This window comes from Pseudoliparis swirei, chromosome 21 (genome assembly GCF_029220125.1).
Source record: "Pseudoliparis swirei isolate HS2019 ecotype Mariana Trench chromosome 21, NWPU_hadal_v1, whole genome shotgun sequence".
Taxonomy (NCBI): domain Eukaryota; kingdom Metazoa; phylum Chordata; class Actinopteri; order Perciformes; family Liparidae; genus Pseudoliparis; species Pseudoliparis swirei.
Window position 1 is genome coordinate 10920418 of NC_079408.1, and position 25280 is coordinate 10945697.

At 40.0% G+C, this 25280-nt stretch overlaps 1 protein-coding gene across 8 annotated transcripts in view; it reads left to right on the top strand.

Moving 5' to 3' along the window:
- elavl2 (ELAV like neuron-specific RNA binding protein 2) overlaps positions 1–24576 on the top strand; it is a 136675-nt gene extending 112099 nt beyond the window's left edge. For 7 of the 8 annotated variants that reach the window (XM_056442857.1, XM_056442854.1, XM_056442853.1 and 4 more), the window contains 7 exons: positions 7682–7772; positions 8609–8852; positions 13925–14028; positions 15725–15878; positions 18586–18811; positions 20408–20446; positions 22010–24576. In XM_056442857.1, coding sequence (XP_056298832.1) covers positions 7701–7772; positions 8609–8852; positions 13925–14028; positions 15725–15878; positions 18586–18811; positions 20408–20446; positions 22010–22340 — 1170 coding nt within the window. In that variant the 5' untranslated portion in view covers positions 7682–7700 and the 3' untranslated portion in view covers positions 22341–24576. The remainder of the gene's footprint in view (positions 1–7681; positions 7773–8608; positions 8853–13924; positions 14029–15724; positions 15879–18585; positions 18812–20407; positions 20447–22009) is intronic. The other variant, XM_056442859.1, reaches the window with a different exon arrangement.
- The last annotated feature ends 704 nt before the right edge of the window (positions 24577–25280 follow it).

A 25280-nucleotide genomic window follows, 5' to 3' on the forward strand; every position in this document is an offset into this window, starting at 1 on the left:
TGGGCTTTGGGTATTAGGCAACAGAGAATACCACGTTGATACCGCTGTTTAATTAATAAGTTGTATGCTCCACTGCATGTAAGTGACTGGGATCCTTATTTCATGCGAGGCAACATCGGCGCCGAAAGTTGCTATTGTGAACTAATGGCTGTTTTCTGTTGGTCATTGTGGCGCACTGGCATCAGCATCTAATATGAAGTCCAGCTTCAGCATTACATTGTCAGCCTTTTGTATGATATGCGGCCTGCACACCTTTTGCATTCTAGCAGAGTGGCCAGTATATGATTTACTGTGTTGCAGTAGGTTTCACTAACAACCCATTTGGTGGTGTTACTTTTAGAGTTTCACTCTACACAATCTGGCATTTTCAGAATAAGTACACGCAATGATTACCTGGTAGTTAATCGTAATCAAAGTACTTTTGAGTTTAATTTTTCTTAACTCATGCTGTTTAAATTTAACAGCTGTAAGAAGCTGCAACTCAATTGATCATAACATACTCTGACTCTTTTCTTATGAAATATAAGCAAACTGAGTCAAAGATTTGAACAATGTTCTTATGTACAAGCAATGACAACTTGTTGTTTTTACATCGTTTCAGCATTAAGCCAGAAGATTACAACTTGCCTCTGGTCAAAATAAGTGCTGCAGTCTCTTGAGCAATACAAACTACCCAACTGAATTGTATTTCAGGCCGACTCTCTGGTAGACAGGTTGTTATTAAAGGTTTCTTTTGTTGGTGAGGAATCACACTTCTAGTTTTCAGGCAGACTGCTGTTTTATAATTCAGTATTGCATCACCTTTCAGTAATATTCTGACTGGTTCAGGTATGAGCTGCAGCATAACTAACTCGCTCTCGCCCCTACCCACGAGTATTTTGATTGAAGAAAATATTCACTTTTTTGCCCATATTCTGAAAAAGGGGCAATAATACTACTAATCCGTTAACATGGCTAAAATGAATATTCCATTAATATGTTGTTTACATGCAGCCGTGCGGAGGACCGTTCCACTGTGCAAATACAGACTCCCTCTTTCATTCCTTCAACCGCTCTTAAAAAGGTTGACGTTGCGATATATGTGCAAATCCAAAAACCTGTTATCAAAGTGTTTCATAATTTCAGGTCTGTACTATCTCCTTCCAAAGAGAAATGTGGATTTCTCTTTCGGGCGTGGATCTCTGCAAACTGTTGGGCGTTGATGTTTTGTGTAACTACTGTAAAACGCACAGAACTGACCGTAGACGGGGAAGAGGTTGTGTGTGTCAGACCGGAGTTGTCCTGCCAGCAGGTGATAAATTACACGTTGGTCAATATGTCCTTGTGAGCAGGAAAGATGGCCTCCAGAATCCATAGGACCAGGTGAAATTAAAATCAAAGTATGAGTCATTTTAAGGTAATAAGTCCATTTGATGCAAACGACATTGGTGAAGATGTACATGCTTGATGCTGACATCCAAACGTATTACCTCACATGATCAATAATATGACAGCACACCTTATTGCTCTCATATGTTTTTGCCTTTGCACACTTCAGTGTTTGAGTAGCGAACTGGTCACATCTGAGTTGTCAACTGGGATATTTTAAACTGTTACTTGTGGGCTTTTGTTTTTCAAGGACAGTCCGTGCATGTCAGTGTGTGCACTTTGCCGTTTTTCACTCTGCAGCTTGTCACGCGTACTTGGTCAATGTAATCCTCTGAGGAGCTCGGAGCAGAGCTGCGTGCATCCTTACTCATCAGCACGCGCTGATCTTGCTGTTGGCTTCAGGTTCATGTTCGAGAAGTTCTACTTTGTCAGATCTGTATATGGGCACAATTGCCTAATTGTTTTAATGTCAACATTATAAAACCTTTTCCAACTGCATTTTCCCTAATTGATCTATTTTGGCAGAAATACTGAATGTTATCTTGTCTTGATCCCATAAAAGGTGTTAAAGAAATTGACATTGTATTTTATGAAGTGGCTAAAGAAAAAGGATGCCAAAGTCCTTTTCAACTAATGTGTAATCACATTTTACTATTTAGTGCATCCCCTTATCGCTCAAATCTTTCAAAGGAAATACAAATGTAAAACAAAAATTCGTTATTTGTCACATTTTTCTTAAATATTGCTTGATGGCCTTCCACTGAAACTGTGGTCAGTTGAAACTAATCGCATTGCTTGCATGATTTGTCCAACTAACAGTCGCTAAACAACAGTAAAGCATGTAATGTATATATGTATAAAAAGCCCTTTGAGGAAAATTGGTGATTTTGGACTATACTAAATAAATTTAATTGAAATGGTATTAGGTTGATTTCAAGTGATGCCATTTTGCTTCCTATCACCCACTGAAAGTCACTTTTCCGTGTAATCTATTAGTACAATCAGTGAGCTGCCAAAACAGAGCCAGCACCGCCAGCTTAAGAGGCATAAAAACAAATTTTAGTACCTTAAGTGTTTAAATAAACAAATTGCATGTAAAGTAAGAAGCAAGCTTTGTCTTTAGTTTGAGAAGTGACAGTTTGAGCATTTTGTCAAAGGGTCAATTTAGATAACTCAAGCTTGTGTATGTGAAGTCGAAACCGTTGACTTTATTTTTATTTAGAATCTGTATTATCTTCCTAGTAGCGATGCGTGCGAAGGCTTTTCCCCTCTTGTGAGAAGCTGTGGGATCTGAGAGCACCAATAACTAAACATGCTACACTTTAATGAGTCCTACAAGGCAGCCAGCACAGTGGAGTAAAACGGTGGAGATGGGTGGGTTTATCCAAGCAATGATGGGAAAACAAAAAAAGAACCTTGTGGTCTTTATCTGGAGCTGGTTTCTGACGAACTGTGAGGCAAGCAAGGCCTCTGGGAAAGAGAGGAGGCTGCTGGCTGGCTGCACACGCTGAAAGCCTTGTATGACATTTTTGGGGAGAGGCATCTTGCCAAGCTTTCTCTTCCAAGTGTTTATCTTATGAAATATTTCTGCCTTGTGGCACTATCTCAAGTGGGACAATAGCCAATGTTTGTGCTTTGTGCTTGGAATAAAAGGTGAAACATATGAGATGGAGATTGAAGTAAGTCATTTCCTTCAGCGCAATATGTTCGGCTTTTCTCACGTTTACTATACATGTGGAGAGGCTTTCTGTAGCTTGACGTTTTGAATTTGTATTTTCTTTTAGCATATGAAAAACTGTCCGAATATCACTGAGGTTTTTTTTAATGCTTTGTCTTTGTGCCCCTCTTTGCCATCTTAACTAAACTGCAAAAAAGTTGACGCGTAAAATCAGTCGGCTACTTATATTTTAAGATGTAACAGATGGAAAAGCAGCGGGAGGGTTAAGTTGACCTGCAAAGGTCAAGCCCCCATGCTGGTGTGACGGGGATGCTTGCAGGGTGCTTGGTTGTTGACTAGTTTCCTCATCAGTAATGTTTTTTCAGTTGAAAACTGATGCGCAAACTTTGATTTGATATAAAGGATGATGGATATTATTAATATTAATTTGTCCAAGTCAAATAATATTTGTATTTACCATTCAGTTTTTGGGACTGCCAATAATTCAGAATCCTTAAGGATCAGATGATGGCAGCTTTTGTTCAGCATGTTTGTGCAGCAACACAATTTATTGATCATACTAACATGTTGGTATTTTACAACATGTGTGTGTATGTATATATATATATATATCCATCCTTTGGAGATGAACATTAAATATTCAGTATACTGCTTTTTTACTAAGTTGTGTGGGTGGCTGTTGTGTAATGTTTTTATCACAATGTTTATCCGTGGTGGTATATAAAACCTTTTGTTTATATTGGTGTATTTTTATTTAGTTTGAAGATGTGTTGATGCAGTTGAGACTTTCTTCCTTTAACCACGATTAGTGCGAAATCCACAAAACAAGCATGAACATGAAGCAGCTCAAGCGATTGCATGAGTTGGCTCGTTGTTGGACCGTGCTCGGAGCCGGTCGATGAACCTTATTATTGTCCCGTCTGCATTAGAGAAGCAGCAGCTAGCAGAGATCAATTAGCACGTTGCACTTGTCCATCTAATATAACCAGATTACTGCTTCAGCTCCGTTTACCATTGCTTTGCATTTGCTGCAAAACTTTAAATATGTCCCTGTCGACATCACTCCTAAGCAAAGCGCATTTTCCATCAAACCGATGAGGGGATGGATGTTGCTAGATCAAGTCCTTACTGGTTGGGGACCGGAAACCGGTGCTAATCCGGCACCGGTTCCTATACGACTGGTGCCGACCGGAAACGCAACGCACACGTCGGTGCTTGCTTTCGGTGCCTGAAATTCTTTTAAACTTCTCTGGTGACTCCGCCCTGTCAGCAGCCCATCATTTAACTTTGACAGCGGAGGCATGCACGGTGTTTGCCTGTCTACGTGAGCCCTGAAAACGTGGACACCGATGATGAAAAGAGCAGCCGTGACTCCGATTAGCACCGTGACGTTGATTGCAAGTCTTGCATTTATTAAAGTAGGCCAACAAATAATAAATGAGGCATTATAAGCATGTTTAATGTGGCTCGTAGCTCGAGCTAGCTGAGGGAAACCCCTAAACGATACCCATCCCTACTTACTGGCTGTAACACGAAAATGGACTGTCTTTGTTCAGACTTTCAATAAGATACTCTGATTGTCACATTGAAGATGAGCTACTCATCTGGGGTTATTGTTTCTTCGAGTGAATTACATTTCTGTGGTAATGGGTCATGTGGGTCAAAGCTCTTTTGTTGCATGACTGGGTTTCCTTCTTTACTCGGTTATGTAGTCGCTGTGGTTTGACCTTGGTTTAGGGACAAGCCAGTGAGTCAAATGAGGAATGTGTTGGCACTTGTGCACTGGACATTGGCAATTCGGTTTTCTGTCGTATAATCAGAAACCTGAAACTATTACAGTAAAAACATATTGGGACTTTTTCTGTCATTTTCAAAGTTCAACCAAAACTAAACTATTTTATCAGAAAAGAACGGTTACTGTAGAATTGCATTGGGCCACTTTTATTCTCAATAAAAATAAATGAATACAAATGCTTCACAGGCAGAATTGCAGAAGCAAAAATAAAAATAAATTGAGGTTTTGCTTTGACAAGCAGTTTTAAGGAAGAATATCAAAGATATTAAATTAACAATATGAAACTTAAGAATTGCAGATCTTATGATTGACTAGTTTTGTGTTAAGGGTCGTGATATAACTGAATTTGGGAGTCATTAAGCACAATTACTATGGAGCAGCAAGTGATGCAGTTAGTGTATTTACATACATTTACTGAGGAATCTGTAAAATATCAACAAACACTGAAATGAACATATTGTCAGGGACGGGATGTTGTTGCTCGGATGTGAGCGCACTGCTGTGAGGAGGCCGATTCACAGACGTCTCCACTCAAACGCAGCTTCTTCAACACAAGCAGGCTAATTGGCCTGAGTTCACTGTGTTCCTGTCACGACAATGGGTACGACAACAAATTATGTATCACACAAAAAGTGACTACTTTACTTTTGCCTTGAAAAATAAATGGCACTGAGACCACTCTTGACTGGCTTTATTTGGAGTATGGTGCTGGCAGAGTAGTCCCCAAATGAGTGTGTGCTACGTTTTCAGATTGGACTGAGGGATCTGCCTGGAAGAAGGAACTAAAACATCGGTCAACTTAAATGTGACGTTTGCAATTTTCTGTGGCTAAATTATCTGCCAAATGCATGTTTTGCATCAACTTTACAATCTTGAAATGATCTGGATTAAAGTTCCATAACGAAAATATTAATATTTTCCAGTATATAACCTTTAAATTGTATTGTTTAGTTGTTGTGCAAATGTAAGATACTCAAGCTTACAGCAGCATGTGATACTGTTCGATGCAAATAGTTCTGTTCTTCAGAATCCTGATTCGTGTGCTATGAGCTCAACACCTACGCGCTGCTGCCACGTGTTCTGCTGTGCAGAGCATACATATATCCAGATAAATAACACTGTTAAATACATTGTCATTTTTAATCAAGCTATCACAGTGTCAACCCTGATCTAACACACTCATAGTACACCTTCAGTTTTCACACTTGGTTAAGCTGGGGGCGTGATTATTTAATCGAATGAGGGTCCAGAGCAGATCTACAGCTGTTTGCTCTGACTTGCAGTGAGCTATTTGCTGCAGTTTGTCATTTCACGTGCATTTTATGTACATTGTGACAGCATTAATGGCGACAGCTGAGATGTGGCAGTGTTGAAACACAGTTGGCAGAGAAAAGCAACTGAAATCAAGGCCATTCTTTTTTATCATGGCAGCTGTACTGACTTAATTCTGTCTATTTAAATACTTAAATTAGGATTGGTAAAAAAAACACTCTTGGGACAAAATGAATACTGAATGTGTAAAAGGAAAAATATCAAATGAAATGTGTCTGAAAGCAGAATATATATACAACTAATTTATTGACGTATTGTGCAATTGAACCACAGTGTGAATGCTACAGCGCAGTATGTGTTATTTCTATATATTTAAATTAGTTTTGACAAAATGCAATTAAGATAGCATAAATAATTGAATCTCATGTGACCTTGCGAAATAAGGATTTACATTTTTTTATTTTTTATTCTTCCATTATCCTTTTCTATGGCTGAGTATATTGATACACTGGTTTGAGAAGCTCTCCACTAAGAAATATTGATCAGGTTTAAATCTGTACAGTGCACAATTTGCAATGCTGTTTTTATCACTCGAGTAGAGAAAATCAATTGTATTTGAGTTTTGGCAGGTTGACATTTTCAGAAGATGCAACCAACAAGGTGAAACAAATTCATAAATGGAATACTAAATGCTCATTCATGTGTGCTGTATTTGTGAAAAAAAGCATGCAGTTTAAAACTATACGATAGTTGTTGTAGGTCTTTAATGTAACTTTCATTTACAAACACATAATGCAAATAAAACAGTCAAAACAAAACCTGTCTACAGTGTATAGTGACATGGTCTCCAGGCCACAGAGGCAAATCAAAGCTACGCTTCTGTTGAGTTTCCTCTTGAACATGGAGGCACTGCAGTGTGTGGCTTCGTGTACATCCTTTGTGGAAATGGCAGCATGTGACCCAAATAATGTAACATTGTCATGATACAGTTTGTGCATTCTTAAATTGATTATATTTTAAGCAAATTTAAGATGTATTCTTAAATTATTTGAATGGCAATGTGAATATGGTGCACTAATCATTTTGATGGTGGTCAGTGATGGAAATCGCTTAAATTCACTTGAGAGTTCTTTACCGTGTAGGTTCATTTTCATTAGTGGTAAACCTTAGTTTAGTTGTCTGTTGTTTCATGGGAGACTTGGCGCATAGTTCACGTTGTAATGCTCTTATTGTGTGTGCCTGTGTGCTAAAGACTGGATATAAAAATGTCAGGATATGTCGGCGTGACTTAAATATCGTCTCTGCTGACCAATTGAGTTGTATTTTCCAATTTCAGTGATCATCTTTGTGCAGCACTTATCCATGAGACTAACTTGCCATTGTTTATGCTTGTAGTCGGCGTTGTGGCCAGGTTTCTCTCTTTTGTGACCAAGTGAAACGTTACCTGTTGCTTCTCCCTGGTTTAAGTCGAGCTGCATGGACCGCGAGTCAACAAGTGATCACTTCTGACTGTTGCTTTTGTTCTTGTCTGAACTAACATGAAGTACTTTTTGTGTCCACATTTTCAGACGGCAACTCCAACATAACATGGCTGTCAGACTGTGCGATGTGGCTTCTCTGCTTAGAAGTGGTTCGTGGGCGCCTGAGCCTTGGACTGGGGTCTGTGGCGCTTCTCTCTTCACATTCTTCGGCCCAAAGGCCTGATTTCTGTCTAATTGCTCAGGCCATACCAATGACGTTAGCTCTCGGTCATGATTTGACCCTGAGGTCAAATTTATCACATGTTCAATTTGTATTTTAGGTATTGGTATGGTCTGAATTAGTCTGTGTCCTTCGAATAATATACACATATTTACTTTGTGCATGTGGTGAGTCTGTTAACAAAGGATGACTCTTCATATGTTAACGTTTTGTTGGTTGCTGTAACTCATTACCATATAATCTAAGACCTGTTTACCTATGCTACTGCACTGGTGACTGCAGCTATAGGCTTTGCATACTGCATCTAGATTATTTTGTCTGATAAAATGTCTTTAGTCACCACATTTATCATTGAAAGACATGTTTAAACATGCTGCTTTCCATCTTGAATATTACTTTATCAAGCGTTGAGCTTCTGACAGATTAATAGACGATCACATTACTTTTTCAGTAGAAAGTGTCCTCTGGTTTCCCAGAAGCAGAAGCAGAGAGGGAATTCATTATGCCTTTTTTCAACTTCTTATGGTGGTCGCGCTCTTAAGATCTAACATTTCACACTTGATCAGACAACTATGCTAAAGTCACACATTTACATAATTGAAAAGCCAGCCTTGAGCTCTTCTGAGGACAACGTATCTTTCTAAAAATGCATTGCCCTGTAATGTTATTTGTATTATGCTACACTAAATTATGTTGATGCACAAAAAAAATAAAAGCGGCATGAGTCTGTACTATTGACAGATGTTGTCTGATTTGCATGTGATTTTGACTTCATTCTTTTTCTGTCTCTGTAGCAGGTTATTGCTGCCATGGAAACACAGCTGTCCAATGGGCCAACTTGCAACAACACAAGCAACGGGCCTTCGACAATCTCAAACAACTGCTCCTCACCTGTAGAGTCAGGGAGCATAGAGGACAGTAAAACTAACTTGATAGTCAACTATCTGCCTCAGAATATGACCCAGGAGGAGTTGAAGAGTTTGTTTGGGAGCATCGGAGAAATTGAGTCCTGTAAACTTGTTCGAGACAAAATAACAGGTAACGCAAACTTTATTGCTATGACTGTTTATTTGCTCTGACCAGACAGTTGCTATGCTCATTTATTTTGCCTTTAAGTTAGCACACAATTACAATGTTTTACTTTTGTATAAAATGGATGTAAAATGTAACGTTAAACCCAATTAGTGAGGCCCTAAAAGCAGGATTGTTAAAGTTTGACACTTTTCTTTTTATGCCTGCAGTCTTAGTATCTCTTTTGTATATTAGACATTTAGCATCGCGATGATGAAGAATACCAGGCACCGTCTGTATTGACTGATTTATTGTTATTGCTATATTTTAGAGATGCACCAATGCTTTCCTCAAAGGATGTCTCCTCGGTTCTTTACGACAGGAATTTCAAGACACTCAAATTAAATGCATTTTACATTCCTTTTATTTGGGCAGCTAGACAACTTGCAGATTCATTTTTTTAAATCAGAGAAATACAGCTGGCAGAACACAGATATTGCCACTGTGACAGGAGAATGTAGATAATGGCTGAAGCTGCTGGATTCTTCTGCTCGCTGCTTTGGTCAAGGTTAGCTCGAACTTCCATCTGCTGCTTATAGCGCAGTCGACTGGTCCGGCACATACAGCGTTTGGCCTTTAAAGGCTGTCTATACACACTTCTGTTAAATTTGCATTTGGTCTTGAAACATCTACAGCATCATTGAACAAATCATTCCCTTGAAATGAGGCTGGAGGGTTGAGGGGGGGCTCTTATTAAAATCAACTTTGAAGATGCGTGCAGCCGCATCTGACATTTAACATTATTAATTCAATGCTCCTCCCCCTTGTCGTCGCCGATCCCTAATAATGCTACATAGAGAACACATCTGTGTTGAGGTCAGCAGAAGAGCCTATAACTTCTGATGCGTTCATTCTCTACTCAGTAAATTATATCGTTATCACGATGTGTTCTAATGTCGTCTTGTGAAAGGTCGTTTTTGCGATGACCTTGAAAAGAATATACACACACACGCTCATACAGTTTTGAAGGAGAAGTTTTCACAGAAATATAACCAAGAGATGGAAATATTAGCTCTTTACTTCCTAAAACAAATGCTAAGCATGTTATTAAATCTACCAACGCCAAGATGTCTCGAATATATAAAAATACAATCTTTTATTTTCTAATCTTTTGAATTGCGTCATTATAGATGTCTATAAAAAAAGTAAAAGGACGCATTTAAAAAAATATATATATATATATAGTTTTGAACTTTGAAAACAAGCTGCTCAAACAAAACAAAATAAATGTATATCGGCCAATGTGGCTCATTGACAATCATCAATCTGTGTTGATCCAGAAGCTGATCGGATCTCTGACTGATCGCTGTGATGCAACTCAAACCTTTGTGATCCTTTGCTTCCCCACTAATGTTTCCTACAGCTGCTAAACATGCCAAGTGCTCAAAGTATGTTTACTAACTTTTTGCTTCTCCAACCATATAAAGTGGAAGCTCATGTTCCTTGACACAGTATAACTGTTCTTTCTACATTATCAAAGCTTCCATGTTTAATTTCATTGGAAGGAAATGGTAGCATGAGGTAGAACACACACCAAGATTGGTGTATTTGTGGAGATGGAAGGCATAGGGGGGCTATCATTATGTATTTACTGAATTTAGAGTTTTGGAATGAAGGAATGATGAAACTTGTCAAGTGTGTTGTCTTCCATGAAATAAATGCACTGATGTAGTCATGCATACAAGAAATGCATTTGATTGTTGATGTGTGAAATGGTCTGAGCTGAATAGACAAGTGAGTCTCGTTTTAAAACCGGTGTTGAGTCTGCTTGGGTGATTGAACATAAACATGCTTGATAGGTTGCATGTTTAGTGGAGCAAGCGTGAACATAACACTCAAAGTAATTTTAAGACCACGAGTACGTTACAGACGATGTATAATTTATTTAGAGAAGGAAATAAATGAAACAAGTTGTTTGAAATCAGCCTGCTTTTTAGTGAAAAGGACTTGAGGTTATACTACATGGCCCCATATAGTGGGTGAAATTAGATTCAGATTACACAAGTAACATACTTTTAACCTTTTTGTGGTTTGACCAAGGAAACAGTTTTTTTGAAGCGCCCCGATGACTAAATCAAGTTTCGTCTTTTAGATGACCTGTAAGGTGCCCTGTTGACTAAATACATAACAACATTATTGGATAAACACATGCTTAACCTAAGCGAGGGTCCCTCTATGGTGCTATATGCCATCTTGTTACTTCATAGACACCCCTGATTTAAACATGTGCACTTATAGTTTTTATTAAAAGCAGAAAAAAGAAGATGGTAGTAAATATAAAATCATAGAAAGGCCTCACATAGTGTCTCTTGCTATTCCACACCAATCTAATCGAAACACATTTTCGATATTCTAAAAGTAATCTTTGTAATCATTGCTTTTAATTAACATCTTTTAACCTAGGTGATGTTCCAATGCTACCTTGGCTAGTATAGTGATTGTATGTCAGTTGGTTTTTATGCTTGTCCTCCGCCTTATGGGCGATCTTGTTGTAGGAAATACCAACCATTGTATAAAACTGGCTGCTAGATCTGTGTTTGTCAGTGTAGTGTGGCAGTCACGTTCATCTGTTCTTCGACTGTTGGTTAGTTATCGTTGCACACATCTGTGAAAACTTGTGTCATGGTTTTTTCTAGCTTCTACCTTCTTTTTTTTTTACAAAGAAACCCCCCAGGAATGTAGTACATTGAAATTACAGCTTCACTTTGTTTTCAGAATGTGAGCCTCTGTTAGAGTGGATTAGGGATGACAGTTGCACCGGCATCTTGAGAGAAACTAAGTGTGTAGCTGGGGTTTGTTTACGGCACAAATCCAGAGCCTCTTAGCATCAGCAGTGATCTTATTAGAGTAATTAGCCATTTAAAAAACAAATTGCCTTTTTTATTAAAGGAGTACTAATGTAGCCAGCTGGAAAGAGTGAGTTCTCAGCCCTGGCATTGGCTATAGATACTTTCCAAACAGAACACTTAAGGGAGGCTAATTTAATTTTGATGTAACTGTATAAACGCCACTGACATTAACAAATTAAAACTTGTTTGTCTCAAACATAATGTGCATCCTGTAACAATGCTTGCGCTGACTGCGTTGCTTACGTTTCAGTGTGCTTATTATTGATTAATGTGCTAATGTCAAATGGATTTTGTGTCACAGTTTCAGTCGTTTGTTCCCATTCGTAGAAACTGCTTTTTTAAATTTATTTTTTAAAATCCCAGCACTGTCAGAAAGGGGGATTGAGCCCTGCTGTTGAGCAGATGTTTTTGTCGATGCAGGTATTTCTAAAGGACCCATGTGATTGTCGAAGTGGATCGATAATGTATAAATCACCTTTTCCCCCATCAATACTCAGTAACCAGCAGGCTATTATATATTCTAAGCTTGAATTGTTAAAGTTGTTTTTAACCGACAAAAGCTTAAATTGGGCTGAGTAAATACTGTCTACAAAATCAGTTGGAGAAAAATGTGTTCTTCAAAGCCTCATCATTTATTAGGAATTTTGCCTTGATTTTAATTGCAGCTCTATATAAAACCCTTTCCCCTCCAGACTGTTGCTTTTGTCTCTCCCTTGGCCCTGTGGCAATGGATTTAAGCCAACCTACATCTGTGTACTGGTGCTACATCAGATGTTAAGTAATTGCCAGAGAGATGCATGCTTCCTCTTTGCTTTAAATGTTCTTGCCTTGGCTGCTGCTGCAGCAGCTGCAGCTTTAGTCTTTGTGTCATTTCCCTCCCACTGTGGGCAGCACACGTCTTTTACTGGAAGCTGCAGTTATCTGTTTGAAAGTTCAACCCAGCATGTCTCCTCTACTCCTTCACGACAGCTGAAAGTGAGAAGGTTGTTTGTGATGGGAACATGGCTAAGGGCCCCCAGTCATAAGAGCAGATGAAGTGGCTATCTAGACGTTCCATAGGAAGAAATCACTATAAGGACATAGCATGCCCACATGCACCATGTGTAGTAGAACACACTCAGTAAGTGTCATTTCACCAGCTCATTTCAAAGGCTCAGCATGTTTCTCCTGGCTAGAACAGTCCCTGAGATTCAAGGTGAAATTAAGTTTATGAACTTCACTTAACCACTGCACGACGACACATGAGAGCAGTGACTCATAGTGGTAAGACATGATAAAGCCAGCATGGATGCATATAGGCTGGTCAGATGTACAGTCAAGCTAAGTTGATTGCAATGCTGTAAGTCATATTTGACAGTTGGATGTCTGTCTCGTTCCCTTAATTAATACACATATGTTCTTGTTTTTACATTGAGTTTTAAATTCTCTAATGTCTATGTCACATACATTTTTGTCAGTTTCATAGTCTTGACTATTCGACATGTAAGAGCTGATGTGGCCAATATGATCATTTAAGAAAAACGCCCCTTTTTAATTTAAAGTCTTGGTTTGAAATAAGAAAAAGGATGAATATGGTGCCGATATGCTCTCACTCATCTCTCTCAACATATCTTGGCCATACATGTGATACTGACTTGTGTGGAAAATATTACCCAGATTGATCATCAAGTTGCTTATGTCCTGCGTTAATAAGCTGAGACTGCTTGAGCTGGTGAACTTGACCGGCAGTGGAATTGCAGAGAGACCCAGCTGTGTGGGTGGAGGAAATTGAATTGCCTCTGTGCACATAAAGAGTGGGTGTCAATCTATTGTACATTTTAGAGATAAACTGTGGAGGGAGGGGAACACATTGAGCCTCGGCTACTGCGCTGTCAGAGATGAGTTTGGTGTAAAGGCAGAGCTGCCTCATTTTTAATTAAGACATGTTTTTCAAAAGAGTCGGTTTGCAGATATACGGTAGGCTGTGACCTCCTCTGTCCCTAATGCTCGACCAAATGAGAAATAAAAAACGACTTTTTATATCTTGGTGGTACTGATTGTGATTTATTTCTTGAGAACTGCATTCATGTCATTCAGGCAGTTTTTCTCCATGTTTAATTGTCACATATGTTCCTGTGTCTTTGTTGAGCCGTCATATTTTAGTTTCTGTAAGTGTGAGTTTTTATGTATTTTCTGGTCTTGTGATTGCAGGGCAGAGCCTAGGCTATGGATTTGTGAATTACGTGGACCCAAAGGATGCGGAAAAAGCCATCAATACCTTAAATGGCTTGAGACTGCAGACTAAAACTATCAAGGTAGGATGTCACGCATGCTTTTTTTCCTAATCTATAATGGGCGTTACCCTGTTCAGTCTTATCTCCAATAAGCTTCCTAATCAGACGGTCATATTAAACTCACTCAAATCAGTTACCATTCATGACTGGTTGCAAAAATCCAAGATATGCCGTTCATGTCCAGCTCTCTGGGATGGAGTCTGAGGCATAATGAGGCTGGAGAAATGTGGGTTGGAAGGGGGAGAGTCTATTGTTAATCTGGGCACATGCAGCTTTGCTTTTGCCTCAAGTAGAGCAGAACTGTTTCTATGGTTGCATGTGCTGTAGCACTGCTGTATGCCTTTACAGGGAGGTGGCTGCCATTAGCATTTATCAGGCAATGTAGCACTCAATGGGCTACTGGAAAAGCTAATTTGCTTCAGATAGTGCTGCAAGATTTTTGGATGGTGGAGCCAGATATGTTTCCACTGGTCTTACAAGGAGCTTGCCAGATAGTCTTTTCTTTTCCATAAATATGTCTGGGTGCCATTGAATGGCACAATGTGTAAGCTTCATGTTTGGTTCAATCTGTTTTCAAAACTTAAATCCGATATTATTTTGAAAGTTGAAGATGAGGCATGTTATAAGCCATGCCACTTCATTACCATGAATCAAACGGAACACGTCTTTATACCCACCTCTCTTTCGGAGTTCATACCTCTGAAAGTATAACATAAGACTTTAAGACGTCCCAAAATCTCTAGCTGCTCCGTCAGAAGTGCGAATAAACCCTAGTGGGATAGAGGAATGTAATTTGCAAATATTAGCATCAAATGAAGTGTGAAGGTGAGCCAGGGATGAGATGGAGCTAGTGCATTGCCTGGCTGAGGGCTGGGAGCTCTAGATTTCACGTTCACTTTGTCAGCCTCCCCACAGGTCAGGGACTTGGTTAGTTTTGGGAAGTGGATGACCAATTGGAGTTCTAATTGATCCGAGAGCACAAAAAGTAAGGATTTAATTATGAGTCATTTTTCTTTTCTTATGTTCTATTGCAAAATATTATATAGACTTGTTATAGAACCATTTATGGGACACTGTAATTAAATGCAGATGTTTGCTAGTTATGTTGTGGACTGGCGAGTGGCAAGAACCTGGAGCCCCCAGACGAAAGAAAAGGCCAGATTCATGTCAGCAGATTCATGACTGCACTTTTTCTTTATTTTCTCTTCCCTGTGATCTTTCATTCAGGCCTCCCTTTGAACCAGCCTTTAGTCATTCTTCCACATCAGATCCTACATTTAGGCTATATGGGACCCTCTAGATGTCATTGTAGAGGGTGTCACTGCTCCAGAAATATAATAAAGACAATGTGTGGCTACTAAGGGATGAATGATGTTTTTGATCCACAGGACCTGATGGATAATTTCGCTCCCCATTTTCTATTACGCGGCTGTGTTTGTTATTTCTGTCTTAGAATCCCAATGCATTCATTAATATACTGAGATGATATAAGTATATATGTTTGTATGTTAATAATGATAAATGTCATACACAGTGACATGTTGGCTCCCTAGCATGACTATTTAAAGAAAACTCAGTCTGGTTGATGACCAGTTGGTATTTAATTAACATAAAAGTTGATGTCCTGCCTTGAGCTTAGAAAATATTCATTAGAGGTATGCATGTTCAAAACGGTCTGGAATGTGCTCGTGGTCATGTGAATTGTCTCCATCCGTAGGTTTCCTTTGCGCGTCCAAGCTCCGCCTCCATCAGAGATGCAAATTTGTACGTCAGTGGCTTGCCAAAAACCATGACTCAGAAAGAACTGGAGCAGCTCTTCTCTCAGTACGGACGCATCATTACCTCACGCATTCTGGTGGACCAGGTGACCGGTGAGTAGGACATGACAGACCCCTTCCCTTGCTGCTTTTCTTCCCCCCCCTAGCAAAAAGAAACAGCCAGGCTGGAGAAATACATTGGCAGTTGTGGTATGTGGTCCCCGAAAATGCAATTTCCCACTAGAGGTGTTCATAAATATGCATAGATGGACAGAATAGGAAATGGGTGTTCATAATGCTTCATAATTTCTTTCCCCCTCCAGTCTCCCTTCTGCCTGCACTTACCTGCTCTTTCTTTCTTCCTCTTCCCATTCAATGCCCGTTTCATGGCAAAAAAAATGCATTAAGAGAAGTTATATTCTCTACATCTTCACCGTCATGTGGAAGCAGAAACGTATGAAAGACTGAACAGAATCTCTAACCGAGACATTTCCCAGGTGTTGTGTCCCCATGTGCTGCTGGAATGCATGATATTCTTTCTGCAATGCATTATGGGAAAGGTTTCTTTCTGTGTACTTTTACAGACCGGCCATCAAGGTATGGGGGATAAATGTATGACAAAACAAAATAATACGACAGACATAAAAACAAATATAAAGTTCATGAAAAATACAACTCGCCATTATGATTAGTTACCGCTATATTTTGCAGAGCGGGCGCGTGAGAATTACCTGTCGAGGTGAACTTGTATTTTAAGTAGGAATAAAACAAACAAATCTCAACAAACAAATCTTGTCATTAGTAGTTTTATGTATCATAAACTGCTTCGAACTTACGGGGCTCATGTTATAGAATATTGTGGAATAACGATAGTCAGTAATACATTTCCCACTGCAGTAGTAACGTTAGACTGTAATTAATCCACGGTTCGTGTGTGTGCTGAACCGCGAGAGGTGATCCGTACTGATCACGGTCAGTTACACCACGACTAATAAGAGTGCCTCTGCTTCTTGTTTATGCATTGACATGAGCAGCGTTTCACGTTTAGTTAATGCATATCAGAATCGTTGTAAGACATTCACGTGAAATGGGCCTGTATTTTGAAGCCATGTCTCCTGCACTTGACGCCATGTCTCCTGCACTTGAAACCATGTCTCCTGCACTTGAAACCATGTCTCCTGCACTTGAAGCCATGTCTCCTGCACTTGAAGCCATGTCTCCTGCACTTGACGCCATGTCTCCTGCACTTGACGCCATGTCTCCTGCACTTGAAGCCATGTCTCCTGCACTTGACGCCATGTCTCCTGCACTTGACGCCATGTCTCCTGCACTTGACGCCATGTCTCCTGCACTTGACGCCATGTCTCCTGCACTTGACGCCATGTCTCCTGCACTTGACGCCATGTCTCCTGCACTTGACGCCATGTCTCCTGCACTTGACGCCATGTCTCCTGCACTTGAAGCCATGTCTCCTGCACTTGAAGCCATGTCTCCTGCACTTGAAGCCATGTCTCCTGCACTTGACGCCATGTCTCCTGCACTTGAAGCCATGTCTCCTGCACTTGACGCCATGTCTCCTGCACTTGACGCCATGTCTCCTGCACTTGACGCCATGTCTCCTGCACTTGACGCCATGTCTCCTGCACTTGACGCCATGTCTCCTGCACTTGACGCCATGTCTCCTGCACTTGAAGCCATGTCTCCTGCACTTGACGCCATGTCTCCTGCACTTGAAGCCATGTCTCCTGCACTTGAAGCCATGTCTCCTGCACTTGAAGCCATGTCTCCTGCACTTGATGCCATGTCTCCTGCACTTGTAACCATGTCTCCTGCACTTGACGCCATGTCTCCTGCACTTGACGCCATGTCTCCTGCACTTGAAGCCATGTCTCCTGCACTTGACGCCATGTCTCCTGCACTTGATGCCATGTCTCCTGCACTTGAAGCCATGTCTCCTGCACTTGTAACCATGTCTCCTGCACTTGACGCCATGTCTCCTGTACTTGAAGCCATGTCTCCTGCACTTGACGCCATGTCTCCTGCACTTGATGCCATGTCTCCTGCACTTGAAGCCATGTCTCCTGCACTTGATGCCATGTCTCCTGCACTTGACGCCATGTCTCCTGCACTTGAAACCATGTCTCCTGCACTTGACGCCATGTCTCCTGCACTTGACGCCATGTCTCCTGCACTTGAAGCCATGTCTCCTGCACTTGTAACCATGTCTCCTGCACTTGAAGCCATGTCTCCTGCACTTGAAGCCATGTCTCCTGCACTTGACGCCATGTCTCCTGCACTTGACGCCATGTCTCCTGCACTTGAAGCCATGTCTCCTGCACTTGATGCCATGTCTCCTGCACTTGACGCCATGTCTCCTGCACTTGACGCCATGTCTCCTGCACTTGAAACCATGTCTCCTGCACTTGACGCCATGTCTCCTGCACTTGACGCCATGTCTCCTGCACTTGAAACCATGTCTCCTGCACTTGAAACCATGTTGTCTCCCCAACGTTCACTCGCTAGGCATCCAATGCGTGTATTGATACTAAAATATGCTAAATTGTATCATTTTCAACGGACGGGCACCTCTGTACCTTTTTAATATCGATACACGGTGCAACATTAAATCACACTACTGTTTGGGGGGAAATAATATTTTTAATTTGTTGTGTGTGAATCTACTCTAATGACCTTGTTTTTGACCCATAAACTACCCTTTAAGCCGTGTCAATGAAGTTCAAGCTGCATATCGGTACTGAATGTGTTCATGGCAGTGAAGAGGAGTTCTGCGACTGATCTTATGTTAATTTTCTTTCCTCAGGCGTTTCCAGAGGGGTTGGCTTCATTCGTTTTGATCGGCGAGTTGAGGCCGAGGAGGCCATCAAGGGTCTTAACTGTCAGAAGCCGCCCGGTGCCACTGAACCCATTACAGTCAAGTTTGCGAACAACCCGAGCCAGAAGACCAGCCAGGCACTTCTGTCCCAGCTGTATCAGTCACCCAATCGAAGGTACCCAGGACCCCTCGCACAGCAGGCACAACGCTTCAGGTAAAAGGGGCACACCAAAAAACTAAATTAGAAATCTGATTTGAGCCAAGTCTAGTTAATACTGCTAGTGATTTATGAGTTTGAGGCTATTTGGAATTAGCATTTAAATTGTCTCACAGCAGTACTTTGAGAATATTCTGTGTGGCGCTCATCAATACTCCGGACAGAATAATTCCTGACCATATTTACATTTTCAACTTTGCTGTGTTCCCCCTGATGCAGATGTAGGCATATGAAACAATTGGGTTTGAGCAGATTTGGATGAATATTAGAGATGCACCGATCAGGTTTTTGGTGCCGATCACCGATCACTGAAATCAGTACCTGCCGATCCGATAATACCGATCACGGTGTTGATTGAAGCATTCTATTTATTGTGTCGCATTATTGCCTCGGACTATGAGGAAATACATATATAAAGCACCTCAAACATTAAAGAAATTACAGATTTCTTTAAACATTTAGGACTTTTACTTTGAAAAATGTCCTAATTGATACATTAAAATAGTTTGATTGCTATTGTAGGGGATTTCAGATATGTATGGAACACATCTGCATCATTCATTTCCTGGAACTCTTGGGGAAATCTATATACAGGACTTTTTTAACATACAAAAGTCTGACTTATTTTTATAAACTCTTCCTTGGTGCAGTAAAAATGTTTTAATGTTAGCATAATTTAAGCTAAATCTCAGAAACGATCTATAAAGATACAAAATCAGTTCATTGTTTACTTTTATATGCTAGTGTATGATTTGTCGACATCTTATTTTGATAAACGGATGTTGTTTCACGTGGTTCTTTCCGCTAACTTTGCAAAACCGGATGTTGTTTCACGTAAATCCTTCCGCTAACTTTATCAAAACCCTCGCGCGCTCCCGATCGAATGCGTTTACCGTCAACATCAGTCTATCGGGGCAGACATGTGAGAGTCGGCTGAGTTGACCCAGAGATTCAACTTGGGGGACGGGGACGCCGCTCGGTGGTGAGGATCCCCTCGTGGACCTCTCACTCTGCGGCCCTCGCCGGGCGCATCGTCTCCATTGCGATGCGCCGCGATTGAAACGTCTGATAGTTCTCGCAGATGTTACGTCATTTGATCGGCCGTTTTGAGAACGCCGATCAAAACCGATAATGGGAATATCGGCCGATATGGATCGGCGCCGATCAGATCGGTGCATCCCTAATGAATATGAAAGAGACGAGCAAAACTGATATAAATAACCAATAGATGATGTGAAGGTTTTGCAGTTAGTGGCCAAAATTGATTAGCTTTTCACTTCACTGATTGATGAAGTGGTACCGTATGCAAAAAAAGACAATTCATGGACATTTTAATATTTTTAAGTCGTATCCTCTGAGTTGCAGTTTTTTGCAGCATATCATCAACTTTGTAAAAAATAAACAGAATGTCTCCGGCTAGCTCTATTGAGTAAGTAAGAATGACATTAAGGTCCGAAAATTGGAATTCTGACTTGAATGGAAAAACTGAAATATTAATAATCTGTCATCCTGGCCAAATGCACCATTAACCTGGTAAAAAGCTTATTTTTGTATTTAAATTAATGTGGGTCTGTGCTTGTTTGTTTTTTGAAGGTTGGACAATCTGCTGAACATGGCCTATGGAGTGAAAAGGTAATTAAATTTTTTCGATTTCAGTCTGCTTACTTGATCCCGAGGGAGCCCTGTTGTGTATGCATTACTGTGTGGTAGTTTACATATTTAACACGTGTGCAAGATGCAAAAAAGGTAAACTTGTGTGTTATGAATTAGGACGGGAGGACCAGAGCTACACATTAAACTAGGAAGAGGAGAGTGAAGATTACCTGCTTTTCGGTCCTGGGACAATGACTTTCCCTCTGCCACAATACATTGGGGTTTGAATTCTGAGGATGTTCGTTGCTTTGGGTGATGGAAAACCAAATGCACGTGATTTATATTCAAACTGAAATAACTTATCTGACTACCACATGGGCACCTTTCTCATACATTGAGCTAATCAATACTTAAGTTCCAGTGCCCCGGTGGCATTATAACTCAGGACCTTCTGAAGATGAGGTATCAGTCCACTGGACCACGCTATATAGAGGGTAACTCAGGCAGCACTTACAATGTGACTAGCTGCATTGTATAAAAGCAGTCTGGAGTGAACTGTTAACAGACTGATCATTAAACCTTGTAAATGACCTCCAGCAAACCTTCTAAGCTGATGCTGTTTATTTGCTTAGTGACCATGCAGATGGCCTTCTGTCTTATAGGCCAGACTCTACAACATACACTTTAATTCCTTATGTTCTGTTAGTATAAGCAAATTCAGTTATTTGCACTTTAACATAATTTTGATTGGTAATTATTGTGTGTCACTCTCTTAAATAAGGTTAGTGCCTCTATTGGATAAGATCAGTGACAGCGATGCAGGGGAATACTTTACTCTCTGCATAATGTCACACGTCTAAATGGTATATAACCAAGGGCAGAATGTCTTACTCGCTATTGCACAAAATTTCACACTTGTACTTTGAGCGCAATACTTTTTACCTTGATCTATTATGGACAGGCTTGTCCTGTTCTAAACTTCGTTGCGTCTGAGGTCTTTCAGGATTTGCAAGGATACCAGTTTGTCAAAGTTCAGTTTTAAAAATGCTTTCCTCAAGTATGATTGAAGTCCAATCCCCTGAAAGCTCAAAGGCCCATCACCGGCAACAATAGACTTGTGATTTCTCTTCTGCCCGGCTCTTTGGCTGACGTCTTCGTTGCCAAATCTCTCTGCGTGCCCTTGATGCTGGGAGCACACCTGTCATGGTGGATGTTCCCTGAGAGGCCAACTGGAGCAGCTAATCTTATGTGACACCTGCTGCAATAATTCATAGGCTTTCCATGCACTTTGAAGTCTGTTTCTTTAAACTGCATTACCACATTTACCCAAAGCCAGGGCTTTTGCGTGGCTTTTAATTAGCCTTTGCACAAACTCCAACTTTAACAATGCAGTTATTTTTGTCTTTTTGACTAAATAACTTATCCTTTCTATGTAGACTTATGATGAGCTCAAAAAGCAGGCTTTATATTCTCCAACTCTGATATGAGATGACTAACTAAATGCATGTTGCTCAGTCAAAATGACAGCTCGCCTTTATTTTTTATGGTGCTGACTTTTTATGTTATTGTACCTTGAACCGTGTTACTTTTGGTCTTTTCCAGCCGGTTCTCGCCCATGGCCATCGACGGGGTGACCAGCCTGGCCGGCATCAACATCCCGGGGCATGCAGGCACTGGCTGGTGCATCTTTGTCTACAACCTGGCTCCAGATGCAGATGAGAGCATCCTTTGGCAGATGTTTGGGCCGTTTGGTGCCGTCACAAACGTCAAGGTTATTCGCGACTTTAACACAAACAAGTGCAAAGGATTTGGTTTTGTCACCATGACAAACTACGACGAGGCGGCCGTGGCCATCGCCAGCTTGAATGGATACCGCCTCGGGGACAGAGTGCTGCAAGTCTCGTTCAAAACCAACAAAACACACAAAGCCTAATACCCACTGAGATTGTTTCTAGAAAACTCGGCAGAAAATGGAAACAGAAAATGGAAGCGCATTGACCGTAACTTTCTACATTAGTAAAAACAGCTGTTACGAAGAAAAACAAAATTTAGCGTCCAATGTAATTTTTATTTTATTTTTCATTGCTACGCTTTGAAACATACTTTAAACAGGAAAAAAAAAGTGCAGGTTGTAATGCCTGTGATGTTGGGTTCCCTTGCTGTCTTTACAGAGGGACCAACTCAAATGTTACTCTTGGTTTTTTGTTAAGTTGCACATCTGCTTTGAACAGTACGTCTTGTATCGTATGTGTAGTGATCTTCTTTGTATTTCTCTGTGTCCTGATTTGCCTTCGGAGCATTATGCCTTCAGTGGTTAACAAGTACTTATTTTGAACTATTTGCAGTTTTGTTGATTTTGTAGTTATTCCGTTCATTGTAATATGAGTTGGTTATTGGTTGGCTGCATAATGTTGCTTATTGTAAACTTAATGGATAAAAGACAAAAAAAATAATTCTTAAAGCAGTACCTTGCCAAAGAGCTAAGAACCTCTTTGATGTGGGTTTAAAAAGCATCTATTTTTATAAAAAGAAATTTGGAGAAACTTTTTACTGGACCTGGAACAAAATATTTTGACTTGGATACTTTGAAAAATATCTTCATATGACACCTTGTGAGCTTTTGAACTTTACAGGAAAGTTTGCAGTGGTTGAAATTTCTGGGGAGATTTATGATGTAAAAGATACCTTTTGAGATCTTTGTATTATCTTTAGATTATAGAATCAATGGCAGTGCTGGTTTCATTTGTAAAATCATCTGTGGGTCCCCTGTCATCCTGGTTGTTATATAACTAGCAACTCGCTTTCCGATTTAATTGGAAACTGACAAAAATACAAAGGTTTATTCGCAAAAAGTGCATGCAAAATTATAACATGGAGATATCTTAAAAGGTAAATAGAGGATAAAAATCAGTTCTTCCGAAAGGATTCCCTTCAGAGGGAGCTCATGGTGTACCTACAATATATCATTAGACTGATTTGTGTCTTAACATCACCCAATAAAGGTTTTTACATACTTTGTATAAAAGATTGAGGACAAGCCAACGATGGCAGCAGCTTAAGAAAAACTAGTCTGAGAAGAGAACGGATTACTCCTGAGCTTTGAGCTTTGTAAATAAGTCCTTTTTATGTTCAGTATTTGGCAGACTTCTTTTGTTTGGACTTCATCGGAAAGTGTGATATATATCGTTTTCTTTTTTGGAGTATGTAAGGTATTTTCATTTTGGATATTAATTTTTGAGTTTAAGTTTTCCCTTCAGTTGAAATACTTGCTTTGTTGTCCCATGGACGAGCATTACAGTGCATCAAATTTGTTGGTTGTTTGGTCTGTAGATAGTCTTGCTTCGTTTAAAAAGAAAAAGAAAAAAAAGCTATTAAACTATAGACATGTTTTTGTTTTTTATATATAAACATTAAAGATATATATTTATGTGGTAAAGAATGGATATAAACCACAGTTTTGAACTCTTTTTGTTTTTTTTCATACTCATATATATATAAACGTAATGCATATAACCTGTCTTTAAAATCGTACAAAGGTGTATATTGCTTAATTCACTTTGGGGGAAGGTCAGTGAAGCAGTTCCTAACGAGAGCAACGCGTGTTGCAAGAGTTCACGAAGACCGTCACAGAGTCTGGACCACAGGAGGGAGATGCACCGAGGCCCGTCCCTGCATCCTGCTTGGTATTAAACCCATTACTAGTCATGCTTCCCCTTCAAAGAGCAGTGTGCTATGCATTGTAGGATAATCTCTGCAACTGCTTTTTCTTGTTTATCTATTCCTTATTTGTGTTACTTGTACAAGTTAAATTTAAGTCTAGATGAGTTGTGATACTTGCTGCCGTGGGTTAGAAACGTTTTCATGCCTGACCGGTCATTGTTGACGCTACCTTTTGCTTTTTGTAACTTCTTCGCGATGATCTGGTCTTGACAAATTGTGCTGATGGTCCGGCATGAAAAATTGTTCCCTCCCACTCATCTTATCTCAATTCTTAATATAAGAATGTTTATTTATTTGAAGTTGTATGGTCTGACTTGGTTAACAGCGTTTTTTGGAATAGAATATCTTTTGTTGAGTATTTAAAAGGATGTACATGTTCTTTACTTTGTGTTTGGATACTTTTGGATTTTTTCCATGTTCAGTACATCAATAAATAAGTTGAAGGGCAATGCAGCATTGTGAATGGATCCCATCACTGTTTTTCCAATTTAATTAACTAATAGTGAACATGTTTACCTCACTCTATACTTTTGTTTTAATTCAAACAGAAAGCACACCCAATATACCCTCCTGTCAAACTTCTGATTGCATTGCTCGGTTTACAAGCGTCTCCAAAGATCACTGGAGTCTTGGTGTCCACTTGACCTCCCTGTAAACGTCTACAGTGAAATATTTACAATTTGGCGTTGTCAAACGTTCATTAGTAAACTTATGAGCGGCTGGTTAACTTTTAAACTAACTTTGGGCATACTTTGAGTAAGTACAAAATGCAAAAGTTTTCTTTTAATGTACCATGATTCAAACTTTTAATTGTAGTGTATTTACTTGACTGTCATTCATTCTTGCAACTTTATTTATTTATTTTTAATTCTTGACAAGTCACCAAGTGAAGGAGCAATGACGTATGGCGCCATTGACTGAGGCTCTTTTCAAAAATGAATAACCGCGCCAGTATTTCTGCTGGTAAAATCTTTGCTATAAATAATCTGATCCACGAAAGCTGCATTGAAGAAAAGAAGTAGCTGTGTAACTCTTAACGTCTTCCATCTTAAAGCCTTCTCCCAACATGGACACGCACCTCAAAGACGGGTGAACGGTTTTCCATCAGGTAGTTATAGATGAAAAGTTTAGAACCATTTCTTTTGGCAAACTT